A 19,579-nucleotide genomic window follows, 5' to 3' on the forward strand; every position below is an offset into this window, starting at 1 on the left:
CCCTCCTGTTCTCCATTCATTACCTGTATTAACTGCACCGGTTTGAACTTGTTACCTATATAAAAGACAACTGTCCACACACTCAATACAACAGACTTCAACCTCTCCACAATGGCCAAGACCAAAGAGCTGTGTAAGGACATCAGGGATAAAATTGTAGACTTGCACAAGGCTGGGATGGGCTACAGGACAATAGGCAAGCAGCTTGGTGAGAAGGCAACAACTGTTGGCGCAATTATTAGAAAATGGAAGAAGTTCAAGATGACGGTCAATCTCCCTCGGTCTGGGGCTCCATGCAAGATCTCACCTCGTGGGGCATCAATGATCATAAGGAAGGTGAGGGATCAGCCCAGAACTACACAGCAGGACCTGGTCAATGACCTGAAGAGAGCTGGGACCACAGTCTCAAAGAAAACCATTAGTAACACACTACACAGTCATGGATTAAAATCCTGCAGCACACGCAAGGTCCCCCTGCTCCAGCCAGCGCTTGTCCAGGCCCGTATGAAGTTTGCCAATGACCATCTGGATCATCCAGAGGAGGAATGGGAGAAGGTCATGTGGTCTAATGAGGCAAAAATAGAGCTTTTTGGTCTAAACGCCACTCGCCGTGTTTGGAGGAAGAAAAGGGATGAGTACAAACCCAAGAAGACCATCCCAACCGTGAAGCATGGAGGTGGAAAGATCATTCATTGGGGATGCTTTTCTGCAAAGGGGACAGGACGACTGCACCGTATTGAGGGGAGGATGGATGGGGCCATGTATCACGAGATCTTAGCCAACAACCTCCTTCCCTCAGTAAGAGCATTGACGATGGGTAATGGCTGGGTCTTCCAGCATGACAACGACCCGAAACACACAGCTAGGGCAAGGAGTGGCTCCGTAAGAAGCATCAAAGTCCTGGAGTGGCCTAGCCAATAGAAAATCTTTGGAGGGAGCTGAAAGTCCGTATTGCCCAGCGACAGCTCAGAAAACTTAAGGATATGGATATAGTCCGTATGGGGGAGTGGCCAAAAATTCTTGCTGCAGTGTGCGAAACCTGGTCAAGAACTACAGGAGACGTATGATCTCTGTAATTGCAAACAAAGGTTCATGTACCAAATATTAAGTTCTGCTTTTCTGATGTATCAAATACTTATGTCATGCAATAAAATGCAAATTCATTACTTAAAACTCATACAGTGTGATCTTCTGGATTTTTGTTTTAGATTCCATCACTCATAGTTGAAGAGTACCTATGTACCTATAAAAATTAGAAGAAAATAGACATATGAGTGCTGCCAGCATTGCTGCAAAGGTTGAGGGGGTGGGGGGTCAGCCTGTCAGTGCTCAGACCATACTGCATCAAATTGGTCTGCATAGCTATCGTCCCAGAAAGAAGCCTCTTCTAAAGATGATGCACAAGAAAGCCCACAGTTTGCTGAAGACAAGCAGACTAAGGACATGGATTCCTGGAACCATGTCCTGTGGTCTGATGAGACCAAGAAAACTTATTTGGTTCAGATGGTGTCAAGCGTGTGGCGGCAACCAGGTGAGTACAAAGACAAGTGTGTCTTACCTACAGTCAAGCATGGTGGTGGGAGTGCAGCCCCAGACCATGACACGAGTCCTGCCTGAACTGGGGAGCTACAGTTCATTGATGGAACCATGAATACCAACATGTACTGTGACACACAGCAGACCATGATCCCCTCCCGTCAGAGACTGAGCAGCAAGGCAGTATTCCAACATGATACCGACCCCAAACACACCTCCAAGACGACCACTGCCTTGCTAAAGAAGCGGAGGGTAAAGGTGATGGACTGGCCAAGCAAGACCTAAACCCTATTGAGCATCTGTGGCGCATCCTCAAACGGAAGGTGGAGGAGCGCAAGGTCTCTAACATCCACCAGCTCTGTGATGTCGTCATGGAAAAGTGGAAGAGGACTCCAGTGGTAATATGTGACGCTCTGGTGAATTCCATGCCCAAGAGGGTTAAGGCAGTGCTGGAAAATGATGGTGGCCACACAAAATATTGACACTTTGGACATTTCCACTTAAGGGTGTACTCACTTTTGTTGCCAGCGGTTTAGACATTATTGGCTGCGTGTTGTGTTATTTTGAGTGGACAGCAAATGTACACTGCTAAAATGCAAAGGTGTGAGTGTACAGCCTGTATAACAAAGTGTCATTTCTTCAGTGTTGTCACATGAACAGATCTACTCAAATATTCAAAAAAGTGAGGGGTGTACTCACTTTTGAGAGATACTGTATGAGGCTTATGTATATAAACTCTTTGCTGTGGGACATGTAAAGAGGCTAGCCCCAACACTGACTGACTACCAGTATGGCTGCAGAAACTAGACTGGGACTGGATTTAATCGACTAACAAATGACAGTCGTCACAGACCAAGCATGAGTTGCTAGAGCTGGTTGAGGTTTTAACGCTGGTGTTTTTTATATAGCAATCGGGGAAAATAAAATTTTACCAGCCATTTTGGAGGGTAGCCAGAGTGTATGGAAAAATGGTTTTATTGCAAAAAGCAATCCTATTAAATCCATTAAGATACACCACAACATCAAAGGATGAGCATATGAGCTTCAGATACGAGCAAAGAATAATGTCTTCGGTAGCTTACTCTGTATAACAGTGTGCAAAGTTAAATTAAATGAAATATAATTAGGGCCCTTTAATTCAAGTTTCAAGTCCATTAGATTGTTTTCTCACCAAATTCCATGATATCCGTTTTATTTTGCCCTTCTGTTTTTAATGACACCTCCATATAAACACCCTGTGCTGTAATGGTGCGCAGCTCACTTAAATAGGTAATCCACAACTGCCAGATTATATGGATTTAGGGAAATTCCAGTCTACACCTGACCTCAAATCCTGGAAATATACAAAATGCCACCGTAAGATACAGTTTGCGTAGTGTGGATTAAATCGAGCTGCTTGAAAAACAGACAGGTGTGGGCTAGCAGTGGAAATTTACTGAGAGGCATAGGATTGCCTAGTTCAATAGTTAGTCATAGACGTCAATCAACACACCTACAACAGACACGCCCACAACTTAAATAACCCACCTGAGTCACAGGGCATCACCACATTACCAAAAAAACACTGCGAAATAAGGAACAACACTGACAAACGCAGAGCTAAATGTTCTTACAAATTCACTACACTTTCAGAGTAGGCAAAATGCTGTTTTATTACGGTTTTTGTTGAATTACTTGTTAATGTCAGAATTCCATAAGCGATCTCTGCAACACGGAAATTACAGGGCCCTATATAATGAGTAGCTACAGGGGCAGAAGGAGTATCCGGGAGTGTTTTTGTGCAGCACACAGAACGTATCAAACCTCTCAACAGGCATCCAGGATGGCGAGATGAACAGAACTAGATATAATGAAACCTGGCAAGTTCATTAGTAAACCCTTTATCATGACAAAACTACCCTAAAAACATTTTCCTTGCGTACACACAGTCATGCAGTTTCTGTGATCCATGCCAGACTTTTGGCTGGCAATTTGTTTCAACAAGTACATTTTACCCCCTAGTGGTAGATTCATGGCACATTTCCACTGGTGCATTAACCCAGTACCAGGGCTACACTGGTGATTTATGCTCATGTTGACTGTAGACCAGTGTTTCCCAATCCTGGTCCTCGGGACCCAAAGCGTTGCACGTTTTTGTTAATGCCCTATCGCTCACACACCTGATTCAAATGAAAGACTTGATGACAGATTATGCCAATCACGTGCGTAAGTGGTAGGGCAACATTTGAATCAGGTGTGTGTGTGTGCTTGGGCAAAAACAAAAACGTGCACCCCTTTGGGTCCCCAGAACCAGGATTAGGAAACACTGCTCTAGACTTTCCAGTTTCCACTAAACATTTGGTACCAAGGAGGGGCTCAGACAGTGAAGGAGTAAACTATCCATGCGATTTGGGTTTCCTGTCACGAAAAATACAAGGCAATATTTTTCTAGCATTAAAATAATCAGTAATGCCATGCTTGGTTTGTTTAGAATAGTGTTAGAAATTGAGTAATAAAACGAATTTCTTCCTCAAACTCCTGAGACCGGCTCCTTTTCCACCTACACTAGTGCCACTGCAACTGTATGCCAATGTATTCCTTATTTGGGTGAAGTATTTTGTCAAAACCTTTAATAGAAACCTTTAATTAGAAGGATTTGGGAGAATTCGATTTTTCTATTGAGTCAACCTTCGGTCGTCCCAACTCTTTCCGTTGTGTCTTTGGTTCCCTGTACTATTGCTTTATTTTATCAGGGACCTGTTTGTTAAATCGGATGAAACCCATTACGAGAAACCTAAAGACCAAGCAAATGATACAAATCACTATTTGAATAGCACAACATGCAGCGTTTTCACAGCACGTACTGCGTCAACCTGCAAATCCCGCCCTAAGTCCTAAAGTCCGGGGTTTGGCATCAAGTGAGAACCGGGCTACTTGGCCACAGCCTAGATGTCGACTGCCACTGGCCCGTGTCAATGGAAACAGAAACATTCCTGGACTTTAGGGGTAAAACACCAGTTTGGCAACAGTGGAAACAAGGCATTTCGGTGTTCATGTGTATGGCATTTCTTTTAATATCTGGGTCCTGTTAACTGCTTATCATTTAAATTGGAGATGGCGTTCACACAACAATAGTTCAGAAATACTTTGCATCTATGGGGGGGGGGGTGCATTATGAAAGCTGTAGTATTGTTCTCATTCAAACAAGTTACGTCCTGGTTCTAATAAAATACAATGAACCACTGATGTTTAAACAAAATCCCATCCATTAGGATTAAGAGAGCAACTTGCATGCAGAGACAGCTGTGGGACATCCCTTCAACGGCCAAACATATTCTTACCGCAGTTCCTCAGGGTAGGCCAGGACCATGGAGTTGGCAAAAGTCGCATTCCAAAACTGTGCAACGAGGGAGCGGACATGCTTGAGCCGGTGGAGGAACAGGACACAGAGCAGGGGGGACAACAGGGACAGCAGCTCGTCGTCATAGGCCAAGGCTGAACGGGTCTGCAGGCAGCCCAACAAATCACCCAGGAGCTTCTCCAACTACAGGGACAGAACAGGCACATGGTGAGACACCACCATCCAGAGCCGCCTGATAGTTTCAGAAGTGCGGCCAGGTAAGCGAAACGTTGGCAATGTAACGATACAAAGAGACCCCTCAATGCATAAGAAAGGTAGCTATGTAAACCAGCTAAACAGAGCAAATAAATTAATAAATACTATCGTTGAACAGCATACAGGATCATGTGTATCCTAGCCTATTATTTAGCAGAGTCAAGTCATTTCATATTTAGTATCACTTAATGACAAGTAATGTTAAACCAATACATTTAATAGAACAATTATGCTCTTAATCAACTGAAAATAACAATAAAGGCACCTTTGTTCCAAGACACAAGATGAATTTTGGCTGGTCACTCGACGTCCTCCCAGCCTTTTTATAGAGTGCTGTAAGGGGCAGTGTGAGAGAGGCCAGGGCCTCCTGGATGGCTGTAGCCACGGCCAGGTTAGAGAACAGAGTAGACAGGATGGACACCAGTGCTGGACCAGTACCATCTGGAACCATATCCGGGGCCTCGTAGGCATCGAAGGCCTCCAGAGACAGGACCAGTAGTGTCTGGAAGGTAGACAGGTTCCCCAGCGCCTTGCTCTTCTTACGGACCCAGGTCAGAGGGGTGTGTGGAGCTAGAAAGGCCATGGAGAGGAGCAAAACATTGAAGCTAGAGAGACCATGGAGTAAGCAAACAAAGCAACCAAGGAATTAAAAAAGTGAATAAAATGTGGTAACAGCATCTTACATTTCATCTTCTGCTGAAATTGTGGTGTATAGGGAGAGAAGTCAGCACTCTCAATGATGACAAGGAGTATATTAGCAACCAAATCCAATGTTGATGGAATCTGAAAAAAATGAAATTGACAAATGAATAACTACTGTACTTCACATGGTAAACCTCTATTTGTGGCATTTTACTGATATTTGTTTTGACGGCTATTATGTTGGTCGACTTATTTAGGCAGTTTCCAAGATACGCAATTTGCTAAATAATTTCTTAATCCTATGGAAAGTTTCAAGTTACTGTATAGTTAGATTGATAAAGTGTTTAAAAAAATATATACCAGGCAAGCCTAGTTTGGCCGGCCCGTGATTAAAATGGATGAATGTTGTTGCCCTCACTGGAATATAACCAGGGTCACCCTTGTCAGAGGCTGTCTTTAACCACTAAGCTACATGAATGCAGAGTGTTGGTATAGCATCTCAACGCTACACCAAGATAATTTTGTCACACATTAACATTACGCCAAGTTTGAAGATTTTGCTAGACACCATTAAGCATTGTGTTCAACTGAGCCAGTAATAGGCTTACTAGTACCTATTAACTTACTACTTGGAATAGACATAAGAATTAAGTAATTGCTAGCAAGACTGAATATGAACTTCCAAAGCCATTTCACTTCATGGCACAACAAAGCTTGTTTCTCTTTCAATCATGAATACAATAACTATCAATATTGGTAACAATGACACACTTAATCATCAAGTGAAAAGACGAGAATCATTGAAACCCCTCTCTTACTGCGCAAGGGGTTGTGATCTACTGTATATTACCTCAAAAGCATGAACGAATGCATACTTTGAAAATCCACCAGAAATAGTCGGAATATAACTAAACATTTACTTTTAGGTTTACTATAAAGCAGCTTCTGAAAGGTGTGGCCAGCAAAGTACTTGTCTGTCCTGAAAAAATCCTATTGCAAAAAGAATGGTAAATTAATTTAAAAAATGCCCAGCGGATTGAATGATTGTGAAATTCATTCATTAGTGCATACATGGCTGTCTGAAATGTAATAAATGTTTGGATGTGCTACTAATAAACTCCACAGACTGAATAGATCACTATGGATTTCTGTCCTGGTATTCAATTTGTGTGTCCTGGTGTTGACCATTGTGAGACTAAAATAGGTACAGAAATTAAAGTCAGAATTCCTCTATCACAACAACACTACCATAGTATAACCATCTTAAGAGGATAATAAAAATCCTGTAAGTTAAATAACAGTTGGGCTTTGAGGTGCAGCAATCTCTTCCACGCACCTTCAAGGCGTTCTTATCTATTACGACGGCCATCTTGCCACAGAGCTCCTCACAGCAGACGTTCTCCTCTGCAGTAGCCACCAGCGCAGAGCACCTGGCGAACACCTTATACAGCCGGGACCACGACGTCAACATGGACTTCTGAGTCATCTGCAGGCAAGAGGCACGAGATGGATTACACTGAAGAATCCGTGATCTACAGGTCACTTTTCATTAAGTGGTCAAGAGTCGCAAATGTGCCAGGCATAGGACTAAGTGGATTCATGGCTGTTCACGTGATCAATCTGAACGCGTGTCATCTGTAAGGAACTGACCGGTGGCAGGACCATTCCGGGAAACAGGTGTGTAATGGGGAACATCAGGGCAGTGTGAACAGCACTGAAGTTGTGCTCCAGAGCATCCCCTTGGTTCACCTCATTGGTCTGAGAACGGGAGAGGAGACCTGATTACTACCCAACAGTCCTTCATTGCATCGAATGGTGAATGTTAAATGGATCTCAAATGAATACAAGCATCCCATTGCAGAGCTGTCCATTAAAAATGGGGCAGTGGTCTTACATGTGTGATGGTGTCAATCAGGGGGTTGACCACCACGCTCCACATCCTCCAAAGCTGTTCCTTGTTCCCCAGAGCCCCGGCAGTGCTTCCCATTGCTCCCAGGACCGCCTCCCCGAACGCCAGGGGTGACGTGGGACCCGACAGACCGCACCTCACCAGGGTCTCCAAACACAGGAAGAACCTGTGTGGGAGCAGGGAGGCGACTCAACAAGACAGCAATAAGAATGTCCCCACCAATCCTTCTGCTTACACCTATAGGGGGGTCATTATGGATGCAATTAAACCCAAATATGTTTAAGCCAAATATGTGCCAGTAGGGAACGTGTGACACGGAAATGCTAGAGCTCTTACACTGGTTGTACAACCTGACAAACAATTTCAGTTTTAAGTTGGAGGTAGACACGTATTTTATGGATGAAGGGAATAAGAGACTACAGTTAGAAGGAAACCCACCTCTCATCTTCTACAAAGCCAGAAACCAGACTGCTGTTGTAGAAAAGGATAATCAGGAACAGAGCTGGGGTTCCCTGGGGCAGGGAAAGAGAAGGGAAAACAAACCAATGTGACCACACCAACTAACAGATCCAAGAGGCCTTTAGCTCCCATATCGAAGACACTGAAGGATGTTCATTTTCTGTAATGTAAGTTGGCCGGAGCAGGTCAGAGGTTAGTCCGGAGACAAGCCCGCAGATCATCGGTCTACAGATGTCACAGGGGAGGTGAGGGAACCTTCAAGATTTCAACTTTTATGGATCTAATGTAGCATGTGGACAAATAAGCCAGAGTTGGAAGCAACTGGGTGAACATACAAGAAAGTATGTGAACCCCTTTTAGTTGTTTTCTGGTGTTCACCATGAAATCTTTATTTAATCAAAACCTGCCTTTTAATCTGACATAACATGTTCAGAGTTAACAACTGTAACTAGTGTATGGAAACACTGATGGTCCTTAGATGAGATGTATCATGAGCAGAATGAGACACACTGCATAAAGAGGCAGAAACTCACATTCAGTACATCCATTTTGCCCACTTGGTAAGAGGCAGATCCCAAGACCCTCTGAGGTATGCCCTTGACAGTCATCTCCAGGAGACTCTGTGTGGACAGAATAAGCCACAGTCACAGCATCATAAAAGCACATTTTAAAAGCAAAAGTGGGAGTTAAAGGCTCTGAGGGAAATCCAGCATATCTAAATACAAGATGTCTCACTGACATTTGACAATCTCCTGGGCTACAGCACCCAAAGTCACGTTTACAGATGTAGCTAAGCTTTGTTTTAGTTTCCACGGACAAACTACCAGAACGCAAGTCCAGTTTGGAGGTTTAGAGCAGGACTGGGGTTCCTGACCGTTTCATGACCCCTGAGCCCATTTTAAAATAAACATCACCCCATAACAATTGAGTCTCTTAAATTAAAACATTCTGTACAGAAAACATAATTGATAGAATTATTTCTCCCGGTTTGTTTTATGGCCTGGCCCGGCCCTGTCCACTTGGTTCTAAAGGAAACAGAATACACCACAAGTTCCTGAGTGCCTTATCTGGAAATGGTACATGATATTTTGAAGCACAAAATGTCAACATTATAACCACATCCGTAGAAAGCAGAAACAATCCAGGTTCTTCTTAGTTCCCTCTCACACCCCCATTTTTAATTAATATGAATAACATAGTTCATGCCTAATTTCAGACTGATCTGAGGTTTGGGCCAATGCTACTCTAATGCTATGCAATCCAACGCGTTCTGCCCATGGGAAGAGTTGTATTTGTCTAACAACTGAACATTGAACATTACATTGAACTGTTTTACCTTGGCTCATGATCAAGTGTGATTGAGATGGACAAAAACCATGGCAATCACCCGACGGTTAAAATTCAGGTTTGTGTAGCCAAATATTTTATATTGGCCACCTAATGCAGACTGAAAAGACACCTGGACAGTAGAAACCATTAAGGTGCTGGTAAAATTGCTGCAAGCACAATCCTCAAGACCAGCTCAGAACCCCTATTTAAGCTTATCTAGCGGTACGTATGAATTAATAATAAGTAAAATAAGGCATATGGTGTCACTCAACAGTAGCATAAAGAGGCCATAGGTGGTTGTGTGGTGGTAGAGAGGCAGGTCTTACCAGGGCCCTATGAGCAGGGAGGGCCTCTGAGGAGATGATGCTCTGTAAAGCCTGCAGCAGCAAGGTGAGGACCTCCGAGCCCTGCCTCTCCTTCTTATGGCCAGCTGGGAAACGATCCCACATACAGAAGAGAGTGTGGGGAAAAGACAAGGGGATTTCTCCATTAGTCTTTTCTATATTCCTAGTATTATCTTTCACAATTCCCATCACATAAATCGAGGAAAAATGGCAGGGGAAGAGATTCAGTAGTTGAGAGAGAAAAGAGGAGAAAACGAATAAGAAAACGAATAGAAACTGAAACACAATCTTAATTTCTGTGAATAGTCATCACCGGGGACTGGCCCCTCAGATTGAAATTCTCAACAAAGAGGTTCCAGACCGAAAGGCCCAAAACCCTCTCAGACTTAAACTGATGATCATGGGGTTGGGCGTGGGTTCGGGAGGGGCTCGGGTCTCTGCACCACCCCCAGACGACAGAAGTCACGCCCAGCAGTGGTAGTCTGTGTGGGGCGGCAGGGCTGGCCCCATGGTTGGAAGGGCCAGCCCAACTGAGCAGCAGCCACAGGATTGCACATCTACCAGGACCAACTGACTTAAGTGGAGTGAGGCTCCTACAGAGTTTCCCAAACGGCGCCAGCTGTTCCACACATGTCCACCTTCTGATGGTACAGGTCAACTAATCTACGTTAGCTGAATCATCAATAGTAGTGTAGCAACACTAAGTGGAACAGCTGGGGGTACTGTAGGAGAGGTCACAAAGCTACAGAGGAGCTGGCCAATGATCAAACTAGCTCATGTGGGAGTACGTACAGTTTCCAGGATATACTCCCCACAACTGAAATGACTAACAGGCCTTCTACTTTCTGCATGCAATCTGTCCTGTAAGTGGGGTGATTCGTTGGCACCCAGGCACTCACCAGCATCAATTGTTGTGCTTACGAAACTGACCAGATTCTTCCATATAAGGGCAAGCAATGAATCTGCAGAGAACAGGAAGAGAGAGAACATGTGAATCACCCCATATAACATGGCAGTAATTCCACCCCCCATCAGGCACTTCCAAAGAGAATCATTCCTTCTAACTCCCTCAACCCCAAAGCAGCAAATGAATGAAGCCGTTCCAGATCTCTACAGTCCATGTGACCAACTGGAAGGCTGCATTTTCACCGGGACCCCAAATCTGTTTTTTTTTTTTTTATTATTTCTCTTTCAGGCTTGGGTTAAGCAAAAAGGACATGGGGTCCTCTGAAACACATTTCGCTGATCTAGTGGTCTAGGATTGGCGATACGATGTGACCTAAATTTTACCTCTTTGCGACAACGGCAACTGAACTAACCAGCAGTACTGCCACACCATTCAGAATCCCCCATTAATTAGTATGTTAACCATTAACAAACCCGTCACATTAGATACTTTCGGGGAGGATCTGACTGGGCCTTCAGTGTGAAAGCAGCCTCTGGCACTAAGGAAAGACAGGACTACAGTACTCGACGTGACAGAAGCATGGAACAGCCTCTCTCCCTTCACTTGTAGAGACCAGCAGAATAGCCTGCATGGTGGAAGTCCGTTGTCTTTCCTTAATGGTAATTTACACCCTCTCCCAGGGGAGCTGACTGGCCGAAACACAAGCTGCCATACAGAGGCTGTCTCACACATTGGGACAACATGGCCCGGTTCTATTGTAAAGGAGACATATCGGCAGAAAGAGCTGCTATGTCTGTCAGGGCCTATGCTGATGTCAGTTCAGGCTAGGTTGTTACCTGGTGCGTCCTTGCCGATGCATATTAAGCTGTCACGGATGGCAGATATGAGAAGAACAGCGTGCTTGTTGAAGGAGGACGGGCTAGACAGGAAGGGGTGAACCAGTGGTTCTGAGAAGAGAACACGAGGAACCAGTTATTTAAAAAGAAAACAGGAAAGCATATTCCACTTAGAGCAATGTTCTCTTAAGTACTGTACTGGCATATGTGAAAGACATGCACGTAATCCTGCAATCACACACAGCTCTGGAAAACATTGGGACCACCGCAACCTTTTACTTTCCTTTCAAAAAAGTTGAAAAGGAGGTTTTCAATTTGCAGTGGTCTCTTAATTTTAACCATCCTGTTCCTCACAACAACAAAAAAAAACTTCATTTTCATGCAGTGGTCTCTTAATTTATTCTGGAGCTGTATAAGAGGAGTGGGAAAATGCACCTTAAAGTAACTAAAGAATATCTAGGTCTATTAAAAGTTCTCGTTAACGACATTTTAATTTTAAAAGTTCCAGGTGCACATGCATACAAGAAGCCTGTATGTACGTGCTTAATATATTCTTGTGAAGTGTTGTGCATGTGTAACAGTAATACTATTTTATTTTTTTATTTTTTTATAACGCACGTACACCGATTGGCTAGTACCACCCCACCTAAACAGCTGGTTGGCTAGCTCATCTCCACCAGGAGTATGTCATCATACTGTATGGCTCCACAAACGGTTTGGCACGCAAAACATATTGGGAAATGGGTTTCTCATTTCACTGACTTAAATTCCAGGGAAACCTTTTAATATTTCCACTAATGAAACATCTAATTTTACATGTGTGTCTGGGTAAGGATTACACCTTTAAATGTTTTTGTTGTTGAGTCAGGACTATAAAACCCAATACAATTACACATTATCTTTAAATTAACATTGCACTAATCTACCAGGGAGATGGACATGGGCAATGTGTTTTTGTTCAAAATAATTAAAGCAGAGGATTTACTCAAAACCATGAGTGTTTTCTGAAACTATATGTAACGGCTGCTAAAGCTGCTCATCTCAAGTGAATCAGAGTACATAAAATCACCCGACACTGAGCAATAACGTTGGCACATAAATACTTTATCAAGTAAAACAGCACTTTAAGAAATAGCATCTTTTTTGGATTATACGTTTCGTTTTTAAAACTAAGATCCAGGATAAGGGTATTTCCAGGGCAAAGCGCCAACATGAACTTTCAGAAAAAAAAGTTAATACAGGAGCAAGTATTTTCCTCTACCAAATACAAGCTCAAATAAATCAATAAAACAGAACTTCACATATTAGACAAGGATTCCCACTTTGCATTTCATATGGATTATGCAGCAGAGTGACCCCCACTAAGGTGGGTATAACAGCCCCCGTCTCCAACTCTCACCCAGGCTGAGGGTCAGTTTGTTCTTGGCAGCAGCACTGGTAATCTCTGGCCCCAGGAAGTAGTGCAGCAGCATCTCCAGTCCCAGCAGCTGGATAGAGGGGTAGGCCTGGCCCGTCACCACACTGCTGTTCAGGTTTAGACGGGGGGTCGCGGTAGAGCTGGAGAACGCTGGGACACCTTGATTGGGACAGAGTGACAAAGACGTCAGAAACCTCTGGTGACATTCCTGGTAAGGGGTTATGTCACTAAGTAGGCAACCATTAGCACAAGCATAAAAAAAGAACAAACAAGGATGTAGTAGGACCGTACCAGATTTGGGAGTACTATTTCCCGCAACACTGTTCTGACTGGAGTTCCTGGCAGGAGTACCTGGGGAGGATAGGTCAGGACCCAGAGTGCACTGGAGGAGAGGTACACCCACCTGGCAAGACAGACTACTGGTCAACATCACAAGGCTACATCCAAACAAATTCACAACCCATTTGGTGCCGACAACACTGCATGCACTAGTCACACAACACCACAAACGTTTTCACAGGTGCAAAGCTCAAAATGTATCTCCTAATATATATGTTTTTGTGTTAAATAGGTTAACAGGCTTGTTCCGAATACTTTCAGAATAGCCCAGACATGGTTTGGAATTCCTGCAGGCAAAAAAGCTTGACACTTCATACACAATCATTCGGCCTGATTTTGGAAATGTTTGTCAGCGTAGGGCTTGGAGCCAGACTTTCCAGTAAAAGCGCATGATCTGCTGAAATTGCAAGCCCCTTTTTATACTGGAGCGATGGGTCAGTTATTCACACTGATTCATACGTTTTAGACAGAAAGCGTGATTGTTGAATTACGCACGCCCGCCCATAAAAAACAACTGCTGAATGGACAAAGAACTCTGCAATCGCAGAATCACGTCAACCCGGACAGTCATCAGACCTAGGCATGATTGGCTGGGTAGTAAAAACGCAACAAAAGCGTTCCTGGTTGAACAGCAGTTTCTGGACACAGACATTAAATAGAAACCTCCTGCCAAGAACATACCGAAAAACACCCAGTTACAACATGGGTGGTACCTGTTCAAAGTGCGCGGGCAGGTTGGGCCCCAGTTTGACCACTAGGTACCACCAGACCTCCAGCTTGGTGAGAAGCAGAGCCTCCGTCCTCACATGGATGGAGCTGAGGGGCTGCATCAGAAGTTTCAGACGCTTCGCACTACACAGGATCTCTACAGTAAAAAGAGTAGATAGGCAGACATTCAATAAAGAAATAACTGACCTTTCCAATACAGTGGAACAAGTTGTAATACGTTTGTCCTCAGTCTCATCTCTTGACACATAAACCTTTCGATCCAGAGAGATTTATAAATGGCAACGGGATAAAGATCAAGATTATTCAGCCAGTTTGTAGCATTACCACCAGTAGAGGCAATATTGACTGAAGAGCCCCATGAAGCAAGTGTGCTCAGGAGATCCCAATAGAAATGGCCAAGATTTTTTATGGAAACTTCATCTGCCCCCCAAATTGTCACTAGAATATCTTCATCCTTTTACTTTACATGAGAGTTAAGTGGATCCACAGGCTTGATGGAAGTTTCCACCACTCAGCTGAAGGGAACAGAAGTACCAGGGCATCCTTGACACCTGCCCGGCATTGGAGCGAGTTCAGCACCTCACCAGCGTAACATGCCGCAGATAATGTTTAAAAGATGACACGGTCTATATAGCGTAGGTCACTTCTTGGTTTATAAAAGTGCTGGCACCAAGTTAAACTGCACATTCCTCTTGCTTATATTAGTAAAGATCTACTAATGTAAACGTTATGTATGTCCTTGTGTACAGCAAGGTGAAGACAAAAGCTTAGTTACTGCAAGCCTCTGGGTGAGGGGTCTGTGTCAATAGAACATCAGTCAGTTCAATGTGATTAACAGCTTCTAACTTTCAGAATAAAAAGGAGAAGGTAAAAAAAATGTGAATTGTTACTGGCAGGAAATGACTGTTACAATATGTTTAGTCAACAGCCAGTGCATGTGGAGAAACCAGCCCCCCATGGAAAAGAACGGGGAGTCTTTGGTGGATTTTAACAAGAATAGATTTCTTATTTGACTAAGCCATGTGTCAAGTGTGGCACAAACCGGGGTTGAGAGCAAAGTTGTCTATGAGGCTCTTCCAGGCTATGAAGGCAATCTTCTTGATGTTTGGGGAGGAGCTGCGGAAGCCCAGTTCCTCCAGGCCAAGCAGGGAGTTGATGAACGGACCACCTTTATGCAGCACCTGTGAGAAGGAACAATTCAGTAGTTAATACAACTACGTAATATTGGATTCCAACTAGATTGTATGGAAAGGGCATAAAACCTGAGGACTGAAAGGAAGATGTGTCGCACTCATGGTGAAGGTCAGCCCTTTATCTAAACAATGCTGTGTCTCGGTGCATATAAAATGCATCCCCCTGTGGGGAGTTCAGAGTGAGTAAGAATGATTGAGAGAACAAGCTGGGTCTGTATGATCTAAAATGATGAATAAGCCTAATCTCCTAAATGACAGGTAAAGACCAAGTCACTCCCTATCCATTAAGCGGTAGATAAAGTGGCCAATAAGTAATAAATTGGGAGCCACCAGACCATAACATGACCACGCCTTACCTTTCCCAGGAGCCTAACAAATAACGGCCACAGTTTCAGCACATTCGTCTCGTTCTTTGTGGAGAACATTTTCTGAAGCTCTGGGATCAGTTTCTGTAGAAAATAAGAGAAACATCATCCAAATGCGATGAAATGTTGAAGCGCCGCATTCACAAAGACTTCAATCGAACGTAGGAACCAGTTTATCTGCAACTTTTGAGGAGTGATCAGAGTCTTTTTAAAGTAACCAGGCGGGAGGAACAAACTCACCGAAGACATCATGGGTTCTACAAGGGCAGCCACCTCCTTCTGTTTCTCCAGCAGTAGAGGCAGGCCCATCTCCAGGGCCGCAGCGGCCCGCAGGCGCACTTTAGAGGCCGAGTGGACCACCAGGGGGGTGATCAGCTTGGCCCACTGCACCGCGGCCACGCCCATCTGGACAGGGGCCTGCTCCAGCAACCTGACAACAGGCAGAGGAGATGATCACAGAGAAGAGGTCAGAACAGTATTTTCGGGCCGGGGGGGTATAGATGATTAAAGGACAACATTTTGAACAAGACAGACCAGTGGTATTCAAACCTGGCCCTAGAAGAAGCCAGTCCCCCCCCCATTGCAACCCTTTAATCAGGGACTTATTTCGACCTGGGACACCAGGTGGGAGCTATTAATGATGAGGTAGAAATGAAGGCTAAATCCCTGATTAAGGGGTGGCAATGGAAAAATGGGAATGGAACTGGCTTCAATGCTATTACAGTGAACCATTGTATTGCACATTTCATAATCAGGTTCATATGGCCAAACAAGGCCACTGACAGAGATTGCATTGCTAAGTGAGTTTGTTTACCTTATAATAACATTTAGAGACTCGTGCTCTATAACTACAGACTGGATGTCTTCCCTTATCTGCAAGCACTCCAGGGTCCTCAGGATCTCTGGAACATTCTTAGCCACCACCTCTGTAGAAAAGTTCTGTTTGGAGATCACCCATAATGCTCTGGTGCACGTGTTCTTGTCTTTAGATTTTATCACCAGAGAGCAAAGTGATGAAAGAAGCTCATCTGAAAAATTTGCTAGGGAAAAGAAAAGCAAGCAGCGTTACATGCTGCATTTGAATAATTGGCAGTGCAACCAGGAACTTCGATTTGCAGAAGTTACTTTGATTTAAAAAATGTCCGTACCTGGGATAGCAGAAACTACATGGGCGTGGAACACACAGAACCCCAGCGCTTGTAGAGCAGCCTGGCTCAGTTCGGCATTCTGGCTGGAGATATGAGTCTAACACGAGAAAGACGGGAAGAACATTAAATGTTCACCCGATCACCTCTGAGAATTGAAAGAGCTGAACAAGAAGAATACAGTGCGCCCTTAGAAATGACCCTCCCACCCGCACTATGAAATACATACTTACTTTGAATGTTTTACCAAGGCGGGAAAAGTGCTTTACAACTGCAGGGAGGAACTGTCGCCCTTCTCCATTGAGACGACTGAAAGGGACATAACAGAACCATGAATCATACACCTGGACCGACCCCTCATCACCATCATAACAGAACCATGAATCACACACCTGGGCCGACCCCTCATCACCATCGTAACAGAACCATGAATCACACCTGGACCGACCCCTCATCACCATCGTAACAGAACCATGAATCACACACCTGGACCGACCCCTAATCACCATTATACTTGACCTATATACAGCAACTGGCCCAACCACGTACTTGGCAATGGTGAGGTAGGCATCTGTCTGCTCAGGAAGTCCAGCGGTGTTGTCTTCCAGAGAGTCAAGCAGTGGGAGAAGACTGGAGCTACTGAGTGGCACCGTCGCCATCATTCTTCTCGATTCGTTCAATCTACCAGTCAGGCAGAAAGGATTATTAACACGAGTAAGTCAACGATCATGATTCGAATATATTTTTAAAAAGGCCTTTTTACATTAGCAATTGTCACAAAGTGCTTTTACAGACATCCAGTCTGAAAACCGAGTTTTTCTTAAACAGCCTGAAAGTGGTTAAGAAAAACTCCCTAGTAGGGTCCAAAATTAGGAAGAAACCTAGAGAGAAACCAAATGGATTCGTTGCACCGTTTCAGCAAGAGTGGAATGCACCATAGAAAGAAAGAAAAACAATACCATCAGCCAACCACCTACCAGCCTGTAAGAGTAGCTAACTACATTCAAAAATACCAACAGTAAAAAGAGATGAAAGTGAACGTAGAAATTGTTTTTAGAGGGTTAAATGTTAACTATACCTTCTATCTGGACCTTGGAAATAAGAGGTATCACTATCAAACTCTTGGCTGAATAGTCTATTTTACTGAGTGCTGGTTGCTGCCACTGCACTGGATGATTTGAATGAGGTGTGCACCCATTCAAATCATTGGTGTCTGCAGCTAGAATTAAACGACTTTAGTTTAAATCTTCTTAGAAATCACTAACTGCAGTACAGGATATTCCTAACTGGTTGACATACAAACAAGGACTACCAATTGTACTCAAACTTGCCGTATCTTTACAAACAATAACGTTAGGTAGGGGTAAACTACTGCTACGCGAATAACTAACATTCCATGAAGCAACGCAGCAAAATAAAGCTAGTTTAAGTTGCCTTTTCATCATCAGCAATTTAGTTAACTAGAGTTCCAAACAATTCTAACATCAAATAAATTATATTTATTTAATATTACAATGGTCAACTAAGGGAACAGTTTCTACTACCAGCTACCGTTAACTAGCCCGTTACATGGATAGTAAACCAACTAATCTTTCAAAGCCAGCTAACGTTAGCTGGCTAACAAGCAAAATGCAGCCTATTCATGTTAGCTAGCCACAACATCAGCTATGTTGGTAATCAGACATTTAATGACAATAGCACAAAATAAACGCACAATACTGAGTAATCCAGGTACTGGTAGCCCATTCACCCTGAAAGACAACCATGTCATAACTATTTAGTAGGATTGTCGACAACTACAGTCCCTAGTCTGCAGTTTCTCCGTACAGTATTCACTCCCTCCACCTCGCGCGAAAATAAAAACAAAACGTAGCAAGACTCACTTACTCACCTTGATCGCTATTCCGGATCGACGACAAATAACCAAATATAATTGTACAATGAACGTCTATATTATATTGCAAGGATACCCCACATTAAGTGGTTTCAGCAATAATTCTTTTTTATTTCTGTCCGACTCCAAGTATCGCTAACTAGCCGTCTCCCCGCGAAAACGCTGGCGCGAAAATAGCACGCCGCATGAAAATCACCTCTGACCTGACGCACGGAACGCCGGATCTGAGCGAAACCAAATCAGAGATAATTTGTGGCAGATAGGAAACAGTACTTTATTATGAACACTAGTTTGAATTATTGGTTCCGTGTGTAATTAGGAACATTTAATTCGTTCTTTATGGCATCTTCCAATAATTTTAAGTGGTGATGAACAATCTCTATAAAGAATAATTCTCGACTCCCCTGCTTTCTGCGTTTGAATTCTTGACGATTCGGCAACCGCGTGACGCAGGATAAAAACATGAACCGGATTGGTCGAAAACTGTCTGGCCTAATTGACAAAGGCAAATCATATTGTTAGGAATCTAATTTCTCTGAACACAAAAATGCATTTTTCTGTCTCTCTAGTTTAAAAAAAATATTTATTACAATCTCAGACGTTTTCTACATTTCAATTTAAGAAACATGGCAACCAGTGATGGACATTCGAAGCTTCATTGCCGTTCTTCTAGCAGCAGGATATTATGCTAGCAGCGCTAACTCAGATTTTCTTTTCAAAATAAAAGCCATAATTGAACTATATAAGGCAATATGTTATCTAGTCGGTACATTTGATGTTTAATGTCCGTTCCAATGTTATTCTTGTCTGATCTTTATTAGTTAACTATATTCCCGTGTTAAGTTCAATGATGAAGAAATTCGGAGTGCTCCCAGCATAGTATCCTGCTTCTAAAATAACCCTAATGAAGCCTCGTTTGGCCATGACTATAGACAACTAC

The 19,579-nt window shown here is 43.5% G+C and overlaps 1 protein-coding gene across 1 annotated transcript in view; it reads right to left on the reverse strand.

Annotated features, from left to right (window-relative positions):
* Positions 1-18,837, reverse strand: part of rif1 (replication timing regulatory factor 1) — a 30,068-nt gene extending 11,231 nt beyond the window's left edge. The window contains exons 1-22 of the mRNA XM_029113397.2: positions 18,637-18,837; positions 17,295-17,426; positions 16,979-17,054; positions 16,749-16,845; positions 16,415-16,640; positions 15,841-16,030; positions 15,592-15,684; positions 15,085-15,223; positions 14,027-14,178; positions 13,266-13,377; positions 12,957-13,133; positions 11,558-11,668; positions 10,714-10,776; positions 9,797-9,900; positions 8,675-8,761; positions 8,121-8,194; positions 7,668-7,848; positions 7,424-7,531; positions 7,110-7,259; positions 5,815-5,914; positions 5,397-5,701; positions 4,857-5,059 (exon numbers count right to left, since the gene is read on the reverse strand). Of these exons, the coding sequence (XP_028969230.2) occupies positions 4,857-5,059; positions 5,397-5,701; positions 5,815-5,914; positions 7,110-7,259; positions 7,424-7,531; positions 7,668-7,848; positions 8,121-8,194; positions 8,675-8,761; positions 9,797-9,900; positions 10,714-10,776; positions 11,558-11,668; positions 12,957-13,133; positions 13,266-13,377; positions 14,027-14,178; positions 15,085-15,223; positions 15,592-15,684; positions 15,841-16,030; positions 16,415-16,640; positions 16,749-16,845; positions 16,979-17,054; positions 17,295-17,407 (2,861 nt within the window). The 5' untranslated portion in view covers positions 17,408-17,426; positions 18,637-18,837. The remainder of the gene's footprint in view (positions 1-4,856; positions 5,060-5,396; positions 5,702-5,814; positions 5,915-7,109; positions 7,260-7,423; positions 7,532-7,667; positions 7,849-8,120; positions 8,195-8,674; positions 8,762-9,796; positions 9,901-10,713; positions 10,777-11,557; positions 11,669-12,956; positions 13,134-13,265; positions 13,378-14,026; positions 14,179-15,084; positions 15,224-15,591; positions 15,685-15,840; positions 16,031-16,414; positions 16,641-16,748; positions 16,846-16,978; positions 17,055-17,294; positions 17,427-18,636) is intronic.
* Positions 18,838-19,579: the final 742 nt, after the last annotated feature.

Source organism: Esox lucius, chromosome 16 (genome assembly GCF_011004845.1).
Source record: "Esox lucius isolate fEsoLuc1 chromosome 16, fEsoLuc1.pri, whole genome shotgun sequence".
Taxonomy (NCBI): Eukaryota; Metazoa; Chordata; class Actinopteri; order Esociformes; family Esocidae; genus Esox; species Esox lucius.